Below are 13,061 nucleotides of genomic sequence, written 5' to 3'. Positions count from 1 at the left end.
CTTCTAGGGGGTACGGGCCAATGCTTACCTCAAAATTTTGATAAGGATAGTTGCAATATGTCCCCTCAATGATTGGCTAATGTGAACAATAGCTTATCCCGCCTTAACGGATTACGCTGCTGGCTTTGGCTGGCCTAGCTGTGGTAGTGGATGACATTTGAATCTGCGAACAAAAGACTATCGGAAATGGAAGAAGATTTAATTACTGGAATTGCATGATGATAATGGAAGCATTTGTTTTCCCTCTTGACAGATCTGTCGCAGAAACCAAGCAGGGAACCAAATTTTTCTAGCCACAGCTTCACTACAACGGGAACACAGCCATTTGATTCAAAAGCTCTGGAATCAAAGTTGCGATAGCCAGCAATGGACTAGGTATAAGTACCTCAGTCTAAATAAAGCCTTTAGTGAAGTTTTAAAACTAGGTATACATTTCACTTTATTTAGCATTTCAGATTACGCCAGGAAACTAAGTTTCAGTTAAGCCCCGTTCAAACGCTCTCGACTTTTCACTCGACTACTCTAGATGGATGAGCTTCTGTAAATTGTATTGTTCTTGGGGTATAAAAGGGGTGGCTTTATAGTTAGGTTCAGTCTTGCCGTAAGCTTTGTCGAACTCAGTGTACCTTGTCGCTAGCTTGCAGAACTGTGTTTGCCGTTACATTTTCGCCGTTAGCCATTTAAGATATTTTTAGTCGTTTGCCGTGAACTGATGAATTAGAAGAAGTGATCTTATTCAGCATATCGGATTGTGTACTTGTACCAAACTTCATGCTGTTATCATAACATACACAATTCTACCGCTATGCGTCTGCACTATCAGGAAACTCGAGAAAGCAAGTTGTTTGACAAAACGGAAAGTTTCTACAGCCATAACTTTTTCTTATAGGTCAGATCACATTGCTCTTTTTAAATATTTTGCTCAGTTTTGCATATTCTTTCCGACAGTATCATCAGATTTGAAAAATTTTGCTGACCGTACATTTTTTATGCTTCCGGAAACGCAACTTCCGGTCATTTGCTAGAATGTTGTGAGGGCTTAAAATGATCATTGGCCTTTACTCTTATGATTTAAACTTTAAAAATTTCGGTTACCCAGTTTGCTAGAATGTTATGCAAAATTCCCTTTAAACAATCTTTTGGTGGTACAAAACTTGTAAATGGCTTTGAAAAAAGCAAACATTTAGTAAACTAAAGCTTTTCGTCTGACACTCTTCAGAGTTCAAAACGTCAGAACATAGATCGAAAACTCTATGCTAAGAAATATATATACCCAGTTGTGGATAGAAATAGGCCAATCAGAAACACGAGCACATGATTGTATAGGTTGACCAATCAGTGCCGCTTGCCTATTAGAATGTTACCAGTGGAGTCCTAAGTTGAAAACGAACTCCTTTTGTCTACACAGTAGCGGTTTTTTCGTGCTTATGTAGATAGATTCTAAAACTGCTAGGTGGAACGACGTTCGGGCTTTACCAATAATCCGAAACATGTCGCCATTATAGTTTTTGCACAATCTGGGTTTTCTAGTAAATGCTGCCCGATAGCAGAATCGCAGGTTCTAGTTGTAATTTTAGATTTGCAAGACCGAGGTGGCTGTTCTCTTTGGGGATGGGTTTTGTTTCTAATATTAGATGGAACATGTTGTTTTATTCTATCCTCTAATCTTTGGGTGGTGCGTCCTACGTAGCCAGGATCACACTGGCACATAAATCCATATATAACAGAACTTTTTTGTGTGGCAGGAACGCAGTCCTTTTCACCTCGGAAAGTGTGTCAGACTAAAGGCTTTAGTTCACAAAATGTTTGCTTCTTTCAAAGCCATTTTTAAGTTCTGTACCACCAAAAGATTGTTATTATACAGAATTGAATTTGAACATATCATGTTTGTGACTTTATAGTGGTGAGTTATATCATACAAATATGTGAACTACGTGTTAAGCCCTGGCCAATAGTGACGAAATAAAACATCGGCATAAGACATCATATATCATTGTTGCATGAACATGTTTCATTCGTTTGGCCACCATGTTTTACGACGTTTTACGATGTTTTACGACGTTTTACGATAATTTGTCAAGGTTGATTTCCATAAAACTTTTCGTAAAACATCGCTTTTGTTCTCATGTTTGATCAATATTGTTGCATTTGTTTGGCCATACATTAAAACATTTGTTTTACAAAAGTATGGTTTTACTAATGCAAGCGCAGTAGGGTAATATTCCGCAAATACAACACAGTACTGTCGGAAGCTGTGCGGCAGCGCTTGACCATCACATATGTTCGGGCTTAAGTCCGTTGGCCTAGCCCATTGGTTTGATTACAATACAAAGTCACCGTCTTAAGAAGAACCCATAAATCGTTACATTTGTTGAAGATCGGCGTCCTATTGTGTTGATAAATAAATAACTCTTTTTCAAAGTTTGTTTTGGACTGATAAAAGTCAGTTGATTAAGAGAAGCACGCGAGGAACACGTCGGCTTGCTCTCTCGCATCTCTCTGCCTAACCTTACGTGGAATCTTTTTATTACCAAGAGTTGGCACGATGTACATCACCCTATTGTTATCCATTGGCTCGGTGTTATTTCTCCAAACACGTAAGTATATCGAATTTATCACCTTGCAGTTCCTTGCATGCTCAAAATATAAAACATGAAACATTTCTAATAAAAAACATTTCTTGCAAAACTGCTTAAGATTATTGTTCATTTTTACAATACGAAAGCATCGATAACGTTTCACATTATGATACGAATGAATACGATTTGAAAATCACAGCGTGACGAGTGGCTGTAAGGTAGACCTCCACTTGGCCGCGCTCACGGCGCGCTCAAATTGGTGCACGCTCAAAGGCAATAAATTGAGAATCGCGTTGACAGGACAGGCGGCCGTCCGTGACACGTATGACAGTCGAACTCAAGGCGACTTTCAGTGTTCACTGACATTTATCCAATCAGATTGACTGAAAACGTCCGCTTATACGATAGCTTGCAGCGGTAGTGTTGAATGCATCACCCGTTACAATGATGAACTCAATGTAACACACACATTCAGGAGGCTGAATTGGTTCTGTTCTCATAGATTCCCGAATCAAAAGAAAAAAGAGGAGCAACATATTTTAATAATCCTTCGAATTTTGTAGCTGACATTTGAAACATCTGAAAAAATAATTCGGGATCCGACACAGTTGTGCATGTCGAATGCATTCACTTTTAACTTTAGGTTGCTTGTAAATTTTCCTGACCCCAAACCGTCTCTTTCTGGGTAGTTAAGAGTAGAAATGAGGTTCTACTTCTTCATTTTCTAACAAGAACTTTCTTTGCCGATTTTAAGCTGCCCTGTTTGTTTTGTAACTTTACGCGGGATTTCAAAGCTGTTCTCGTGATTCATATACTTTCTCCAGTCAGGGGCGGATCCAGAGCAAATTTGCAGGAGGAGCAATTGGTAGTGGGGGCGCTGAAAATTTTTCAAAAATTGGTGACGAGAGTACGCTGTATACAACAATTTCAGATCCATTTTCAAAATAAACAACATGACTTTGAGATAATCCTTGAAGCAAATTAACCTATCAGTCTCAGAAACTTTTTCACCTTATTCTCATTCTTCAAAAGGGGCGCACAATTTCCAAAAAGGGGCGCCAGACTTGCTTCAACTCGTCGAAGGAGAGGCAACTGCCCCTAGTTGCCCCCCTCCCCCTTAAATCCGCCACTGTCTCCAGTCGTACGTGCGAGGTTCGGTTCGCCGTCCAACATCTCTGAGCAGAACAAGTGGTCAAACCACAGAACTGAACTGAACTTTTCACTGAGCAAGCATGTTGAGCGTTGCTCAGTGAAAGGCTCAGTTCCTTTGACTGGGGCTTTAGGCTTGTCTTTGTTCAAAGTTTTATCATGCCAAAACTGTTTATTTTACGCTTCTCTGCGCGCATACCGGCAGTGCATCGGGAATTGGTAACGTACTTTTGAAGTTGAAGAAGCACTTGACAAAAAGACGGCTTGCTTTTACTTGCTGCAGTTCTTCTATTGCTAGTAATTTTTCCAATACGTTTCAGATTTTATTTTATTTACTCAATTAATTTTTTAACGTTTGAACTTGCCTGTTCAATTTTTTTAAAATTATTTTTATTGAATTGGAAACACCTTTATCACTCGTTGAGATATCATTTTGAGTTTTGTACAATTGCCACCATCATCTGTCAGTAAGCTCCATTTGAAGGACCAGATTCAGCCTTCCTCCTTCCTCTTACAATTCTCATGACTTCCGAGTTTTCTGCAAAAAGAAAGAGCCTGAACCATTATGTCAACAATCGAAGTTGGACGAAAACGATAATTTAATACCGAAATTTTAAACAGGCCCTAAAATTGATAAACTGAACGAGGTTCAGTGATATGGTCGCCCCGCCCACCAGCAGCACGTTCCAGTACCATACATAAAAAATTCTGTAAAGAGGCAGCATAAAAAACACGTTTGATATACAAGGGGGTTTATAAAGCAAATTAGGCATGGGACCTTGATTGTGAAGTCTATATCTATTTTCTTTCCAGATTCACAAGAGTGTATTCAGCGCCAAGATGTTGTAATGGTTTATGAACTGGCATACAATACTCCGAATCAATTCGAAAATGTAGAGAAGGCATTACAAGAGTTGACATGGTCACTAAAGCTGGAGAACCACGACTGTATCAGACTTGGTGTCATTCTGGTCTGGAAAAAAGTTGATACTTTGATACCACTGTCCTGCACATATGGTGATGCACCGTGCTATAAGACGGCGTTAAATATCATCAAAGAGCAAGCAAAACAACAAGCCAGCTCCGGAAAACTGAATTTTTCATACGACAAGAGCAATTTGGCTGCAGCAATTGAAACTGCTTATAAAATGCTAAGCTCGCGTAAGTTTAGAAAAGAAACTTTACTAGTTTTTTTAAGAGTTTAAGTTTACAGACGAGAAAAGTGAGTGGGCCTTTTTTGGTTGAAATTTCCATACGTATCCAGAAATGCCTCTGCTCATGTTTAAGTCATTTTTGTATGATTATAGGTAGGGACAGGGGCGTAAATTGGCCAATAGGTTTGGGGGGTGAAAAGGATTCTGCCCTGCAAAACTGAGTGGTGCCCTTCAGATCTCGAAGCAAAACTTGGTCTATAGGTTACAAGTAAACGTTTTACAACCCCCAGAACCCCCCTCCCCCGGGATTTTCACCCCATGGGCAGGGATCTTAGCACCACCCGCCCCGATTTTTTCCCAAATGTAAGCCATGCAAAAATTGCCCCCTTCTTAGTTTTTAACCTGTTCAACTCCTCCGAAAAGTTTTTAGCCTTCTCTACCGGTATTATTCACCGTGTTTCTTAATAATAGGTAAGGTGTTAATTCTAAAAGAGGTTTCAAGAAAAAAACATACAATACTCAGAAATTCAGAAATCTATCAAGGAAAGATTAGGAAAAAAGTAAAAGGCAAAATCATAAAGAGAATAGAGCAGCAAGTTTTAAGAATGACGATAAAACAAAGATGAGGTTCATTATAACCCTGATGGTGTTCCTGATTCCCTAGTTTATAAGTCTAGCTCTAATGCATAAAATAGCTTCCCTTTTTAATTTCAGAAAGCTCCGGTGCCAGATTCAGCGTTGGTAACTCTGTTATATTGGTTCTGAACAATGGCCCAGGCAAAGATAATTTACCAACAGAAGACGCTGTAAAACACCTTCACGACTACGGTATCACATTGTATGTGGTTGCGATGGGAGATGGCAAAAAAGAATATTTGAATGACATTGTTCTTGAAAAAAACAGCGCGTTCCCGGTAAAAGATGGAGGTAGTGCCATGCCTGCGCTAAAAACGATCAGTAAACTTATCAATGGAACATACCGATTCGGTATGATTATCTGATTACTTAAATTGCTTAGGACATTAGGGGCGTAAAGACCTTTATAAGAAGCAAGCTGTATCAAAAGAGCTATATATACAGCATTTAGCCCCTAATAATCCTTGAGGTTTTCTCCGTCATCTCAAAGTATACCCCCCAACAACCACGGCGCCAATGGGGAGGCGTTTTTCAAAGGTTCTTTAACATCTTTTCTATTATCTTTTAAAACAGAGTAACTTTTTGAACTCTTTATCTTTGAAAGTGACCTTTTTATGAAACCAGCCAGATTAACCGCCATATTTACATTTAAAGGGAAAAAACAAAAAAGTTGATTTTTTGACAGTTTACATACAGTCACTAGAAGCTACAGAATGCTAAAGTTATCTAAAAATTTGTCACTATTGATTAATCGACGTTTCGAAGGAAGGAGAGTAGGCCTGGTTTGAATGCAACTTGTTCGTTAAAGAATATCATAATCAAACTTCGAAAGACAATTTCTTTGATTTGCAAAAATAGGGCAATTTTGGAAGACGATTTTTATTCCCTTATTCTTTCATTCCTTTATTAAATCACTTAAACTAGTTTCCTAGCAATTCCTATTAAAAATTTTACTGGAAAATTTGTAAATACTCGACCATTTTTGGCAGATGAAAAAATGAAAAATGTATCATTTCTTAAACCACTTTTGTTCTAGCTGAAGAAACTTTTGATCCAGATACTGGAGAAATCGCTACAAGTCCACGTAAGTGAATATTCTAACAGCAGTCATTTAATAAAGACGCCTTGAAACCTCAATAAAAATAGAAATTAGTAATAAATTTTGTATTTGGATCCTTACTGCATATTAGGTTATGATTCGTGTTTTATATTTCATTTTATGACTTCAATTGATGCAAGATATTCATTACTACTTGTTTGTCAATTTTGTATTTATTTAAATTGAAGATTCTTTGAAGCTCAGCATTGCTGAAGGGCAACCCACATTAAATAATTGAAATTAGATTAAATCATAGTAAAGAAACCAGCAACCAACACAATAGGCAACAAGAGAACGTAAAAACCCCGGGGAAGATTAGTTGTTAGGCTCACCAGGTTTATCCTCTGTAAATAAAGTTTATCTATCTATCTATCTAACCTCTAAAATTAGTGATCTGTGATATCGAAAGTTGTATTTAAAACTGTTTTAAACCAAGTCATGGGCTCCGACAAAAGTTGAGAAGTGGGGGGGGCAAGGAAAAATTTAACACTCATAACAAAAGATTTTGAAAAATCTCTATTGTTTTGCGACAAGTGGGGGGGCAAGACCCCTCCCCCGGCCCCCCCCCTTCCTCGGAGGCCCTGAAAGTTGTATTTAAATAGTTTTAATTGATCCGTATATCTATAGGACCTGATTACTTCAAGCATTAATTGAGCATTGAATATATTTTAGCTCGACGACATATCCTGTAGTGATCCTCCTAGTTTATGTTGACCTATTAAATGTATATGATTTGGAACAACTGGTCAACACTTACCCTTTGGAGTGTGTGCGGCAATTTCTTTTGTTTCTTTCACGTTTTGTGAACCTCCGTATTTTTAAAACCTTTCCTGACTTTAAAATCTCTCTGAATGAAAACATTTTTCTATCTACAGGAGTTGAGTTTTCCCCTCTTTCTGTTAATGCTGAAAGCCTACGGTTAATACTCGCTGGTAAGTCAAGTTGTAACATAGCTATTTGTTTATCACATATAGCTACACATATGTTTTTTCCGATGTGTTTAGTGGAACGGTCATAAAGTATCTGCTTCTTAATGGGGGTGGACGATATTTGGGTGGGCCATGAAAAATTCTGTCAAACCTGTATGGAGCTATGAAAAATGTCGTGCCCATTTCGTGGGGCCATTGAAATCAAATTATAAAAAATAATGTGTAAACTGAAGGCCAATCCGTGTCACTTTTTATACGGAACAAAGTGTAAACGGGACCTTACACAGCTCTCACTTTGGACATATTCAGTGTAGCTTGAAAATGAAGAAAAATGTTTACAGATGAAGATAGGTTCCGACTTTAGCGGCTCAAAACTCATATAAAAAACGGTTATAAAAAAGGTTTCTATCCTTCACAAAGTATTCATGATCCTTTCCATGTTAGTCTGACCATTCTATTCTTAAGGACCAATATCACAGAGTTCTTAAGCTATGACATCACTAAAACTTCTCATGAATCCCTTAGAGCCCCATGAATCACTTCTAGTTGTGGAAAATCAGTTAAATATGTTACGAATTGGCAGAGATTTGGCAAAATAAGCTATCTCCCAATCCAGCCTCTGTAATTTGACTTCTGTTCATCTCATAACTTTATCAAGAAGTTAGATAGCCCGCTAGTTAGATAAATAACTTTCAATCTTTTATTTGCCATATCAAACCAGATTATTGACATGTTTGATTTATTTTGCATCTTTAGAAGCATTTAATGGTGTTCCTTTCGGTTATGTAGTGAAAATTCGAAAAATCTAAAAATATATGTTCATGACCTCAAACTTCAGACTTCTACAAGTCTTACATTCTGTTGTAACTGACGGCGGGAAAGACGCCCTTTGAAATTGGCTCAAAAATCAGTTTATGATGCTCACTGGTAGTGGGTTCTGAGAATGACGCGTTTAATGGGGTCATAGAAAATATCCCGATATTGCTATTGGGCCACAAAGATAAAATAAAAATAAAGAATGGGCTTTTGATTGTTTTGCCAAGTTTTTGGAAAATCGTCCACCCCCATAAAGTAAATACTTTATGTCCGATCCCTACAGTTAGAACAAGTTAATGATAAACAGACAAGTGCATAAAAATTATTAATATTTTAACAACAGAATTTTTAAGGCAAAAGTCAGAATAAGAACAAACTTCACAATTTTCAAACAAGTATTATTGTTGTTTTCTTACACAATGTGCCCTTCTTACACAAAGTACTTATTGCCAATAATGTTTAGAGTTGCTGGTTAAAAATGCAATTTTATTCATCTTTGTTCTAGCTGATGAAAAATCAAATATATGCAGGGAGGCAGTTGACATTGGGTTTTTGATTGATTCTTCAAAAAGCATCAAACAATATTACTCCAAGGAGAAGTTCTTTGTCCAAAGAGTAGCATCAGCTGCTGGATTTAACCAAGGTTCTCGAGCAAGTGTCGTTCTTTTTAGCTCTGCATCCTATGTGAAAATGCTTGTTCCCTTTACAAATAACATTGTACAGTTTAGAAATGATGTCGAAAAGATGCCCTTATATGGGTACCAAACTAGAATAGATAAGGCGCTTAAAGTCGCTGGAGAAGATTTATTTGCTGCAAAGAACGGAGATAGACCGAGTGTAAAAGATATTTTGATTCTCGTTACCGATGGGAAACAGCTTCCAGCTGCTGGTAATTACGATGTAGGAAACGAAATCGTGGTTGAACCCGAAATTGAAGCAAGACGCCTTCGAAGCAGAAATATCACCATATATGCCATTGGTGTAGGTGGTGCGGTGAACAAAACTCAGCTGGAATTGATTACAGGCTCACCTAACCAGGTTTACATGCTGAAGCGATTCGATGAACTCGTCACAGATGAATTTGTCAAGAATCTTACCGAGTTTGCATGCAAAGGAGGACAGCTGAGTACGTTTGCTCCATTCTTTTACAAGTCATATCCAGAGATTTTTGCCTAGCATCAATGGGTATAAGGGTTCTCTGTCCAATAACTCTACAACATGTTTCATATGATGGAGAAATATAAATAACATTAAAGCCAGCCAATTACCTAGAAATGTAGCACAAGCAAGCATTTAGTTGTAACAAAAGCCACTCGATTCTCCTCTCACGAAATTCAGCTTAATAGACAGTATAGGTCAGGAAAACGTAGCATTAAACTACAAGCCATTCTATGCTATTCAAATAGATAGAAAATAAGCAGTTCAGTAAGATCTGAAAGTAACTGAGTAACATACATTTCATGATTCTTTGTATAGGAACAGCTACACCAAAAGTGATAACTTTTACTGACAAAGCACGAACGAGCCCAGCAACGACCCCAGCAACGACCCCAGCAACGACCCTAGCAACGACCCAAGCGACCACCCAAGCAGCAACCCTGGCAACGACCCCAGCTAGCTCAGCGACTACTAAGGGAAAGAATGACTGCAAATGCAGAGATTGCCGAGACTGCGGTGAGTATTCTGTAATTTTGTGTTCCTATTATTGAGGATGCAAGAAAAAGTTCTTGAAATAGATTCATTTAAGTAACCACTTGCTGTCACCAAAGATCTTTGCTGTCACGTAGCGAGTTATGTATGAAAGCCTCCTCTTCGTACACTTTTGGCTCACATCCCCGGCTCTAATTGCTATTTCAACAAGGCATGGACGTAATAGACTACTGTATCCTTTGAAACACTAGATCATATTTCTTCATTTACCATTTCTTTAGGATGTACAGATGACTGTGGATGCAGCAGAGGTTGTGGGGAAAAACCAGCTGTGTATTTGAATATCTTTAATGGAGCAAACGTGAGTGAATTGGATTTCATATTAGAATTCAATCTTTAAACATATTAGACCGCTCCTAAATCGAACACGAGTCCCTCTCGGCGGTATGTTAAACACGATGCCGTTTTTTCCATTGAGCGTTATTGAAGTTCAATACGCAATGAACAGTATTGGGAAAAAGGTTGCTTACATTTAACATCCTGTTCCAATTTTGCAGTAAGAAGAAACGTTCTGTATGACTTATGGCCTAAGTAGCCTTCTTATTTTTAAAGTTGAAAACCTATTGCAATGGAAAGACCAACCTTTTTCATACAGTTGGTGGGAAGATACGATGGGTGTTGGGTTCTACCAATCTTTTTCCAATCAATCACTCTCTGTAGTTATACGACAGCATACCAATCTTGTTTTGCGTCATTGCGTAAGTCTAGCGTCATTGCGATGATTTTCAAGCATTCCAGCGTAGGATGAAAGCTCTTCTTTTTTTCTACTTGCGATGCTATGTTCAAATATGTTTGTTTTGATAATATGAAATATTTCGAGCGCATCTTATTCAGATTCATGAGAGGGCTAACCGGTGAGCTGGTTCTGTATATTTTGACAAAATATTAAGATTTGAAACTGAAAGACGTTCGTCGTTTTACATTTATGAACAATTTTCTTAAATATATTGAAATTTTGACCGTTTAAACTGTACCATTTTTCGTTATTTAGTGTTAGTACAGAGTCTTATTTTACTTACATTTTGTTTTCCTTCTGCATTCTGCATTTTGATCGAAACAAATAAATAGCGAATGACAAAAAAACGGTTTCCGTATGGTTAAATTACTGTTTTATAAACATACTTATAATTTTATACGGTGCATATACGGTGTTTAATACGATAAAACATTACGACAAGACATTACAGTAGCTTGACTGCGCAACTGCATACAGTACTTCTGTATGGCTTAGTAGTTGAGAATCTAGTAATACCCAGCCTGCAGTCCTTTCGATGCACTGAGACATACCCAACGAAACGATATATATCTATCTTGTCCTGCTTTTACGTTGGCACATGAAATTTGTCAATTTTTGTCATAGAAACAACAAATCAATTTTTTTTCTGTACATCTCAATTTTTCATCATATTTCAACTATCAATTATTTTTTCTGCCAAACAGAGTAATAACATGGTGGTACAAAGTTCAGAGGTTTCTCAGACTGGCCCGAAAAACGCTCTTAACGAATATGGACAGGGAAGGAACATTCACCCAAAATTAATGGCTGGGACTAGCCTTAAAAACAAAACAGTTGAAGAGATCAGAGAGCTTCTTAAGGTAATTATCACTCATCCTTCCATCTGCACCTTGATATAAATTTCTAATTACATTTAGCAATTACCCGACGTTTATGCACTTAGGACGACGAGCAAGAGAAAGTCTTTAATGAGTTTGGCAACACTCCGTCCTAGATTCAAATGCGCATGGAACGAAGTTATTATTATGCATGCTCTGACTCCAGGACGGAGGGTTGCCTCACTCATTTTAAGATTTACACTCTCTCGTCTCCCAAACAAGCCATGTTTCCACTTTACTTGCTTTTTTCTAGCACAAGCAGTATCTATGTAAAGACACTTCTAATTGGATATTTCTTTTAGACATGGCTTCCATATCAAAGCAAAGTCAATGAAGCTGTTGCAGAGCTAATTCGTCGAAATATACAAAAGAGAAGAAAAAGATCCGTTTAGATTTTTTACAAAAACTCCTTCTTTTTCGACTTTTTCTACTAGCTTTTAAAGATTTAAAACTTGGTTTTGCGTTGCTGTTTGCTGGATTTGAAAATCGCCATATGTGAATCAGGACTTAGAAGGCTGGTTAGAACAAGACAGTTCTTGATTTGATTGGTTTTCATCGAATTGGTTTTTTTAACCAATCAGGTTCATACTGGCTTGTGGACACGTGCGACAACACCTTTCAAGTGCCCTAATATGGACATTTTCAACTTTCAATGATCTTTCGCAAACTAGTTTGATTTGAATTCTAATTATATATTCCGAATTCGGATTAATCTCTTCTATTTTACAATATTTTTTATCAAAATAGAATACTTTTCGCTGTGATCATGAAAATAATATGCCTTTTTCTTAATATTTGTCTCATGGCAGTTGTTTTTTTACTGAATAAAGAGAATAATAAATAGATAATTGGAGGTTGATGGTAAATTTTAAAAAAGCCGGAAATAATTTTTTCTGATTGATACATGAAGTTTGCAACAAGTAGTTTGATTACATGAAACTTCTCCCAAATGCTTTTGGTGAAAACAGACAAGATTTTCGCTTTTGGTCATGTGGAATTCATAACACGTGACTCGAGAGGAGAGGCAGCAGAGTTCAAGAGTTTATTCCAACAAGAAAAACAAAGCTTTACAGTACAAGACATAAACATGCATTTTAAACAAGGCAGTTCACTAAACAAATATTTCAAGGTTTCTTTATATTTATGTTCTTCGATTTCATCAATTGATTTTATTAAAACAACGATCTTTCTTTGCAAATTAAAACTTTGCTGATTTCGCATTGGACGATTGTGCTTTTATTTTCTAAATACGCTGGAACAATTTGACCAGGATAAAATTTATCAACTTCTCCCCTTTAATGCTGGCATAAACGAAGTTCATCGGGGATATTTGCAAGACCATCGCAAACCTTACCTGATTTGTTTGCCCACAACG

At 37.4% G+C, this 13,061-nt stretch overlaps 1 protein-coding gene across 1 annotated transcript; it reads left to right on the top strand.

Moving 5' to 3' along the window:
- Positions 1-2,211: 2,211 nt before the first annotated feature.
- LOC135688077 (collagen alpha-5(VI) chain) lies at positions 2,212-13,051 on the top strand. Its single transcript, XM_089114097.1, has 10 exons — positions 2,212-2,597; positions 4,542-4,889; positions 5,597-5,869; positions 6,555-6,602; positions 7,493-7,549; positions 8,868-9,488; positions 9,839-10,036; positions 10,294-10,373; positions 11,513-11,668; positions 11,989-13,051. The coding sequence occupies exons 1-10, from the start codon at positions 2,546-2,548 to the stop codon at positions 12,076-12,078; spliced, it is 1,923 nt and encodes a 640-aa protein (XP_088970223.1). The 5' UTR covers positions 2,212-2,545; the 3' UTR covers positions 12,079-13,051.
- Positions 13,052-13,061: the final 10 nt, after the last annotated feature.

The sequence above is a fragment of the Rhopilema esculentum genome, chromosome 19 (genome assembly GCF_057945365.1).
Source record: "Rhopilema esculentum isolate cy_ngs chromosome 19, ASM5794536v1, whole genome shotgun sequence".
In the NCBI taxonomy this organism is placed as follows: Eukaryota; Metazoa; Cnidaria; class Scyphozoa; order Rhizostomeae; family Rhizostomatidae; genus Rhopilema; species Rhopilema esculentum.
Note: the sequence above shows the minus strand (reverse complement) of the source record. Positions and strands in the feature narration are given on the sequence as shown.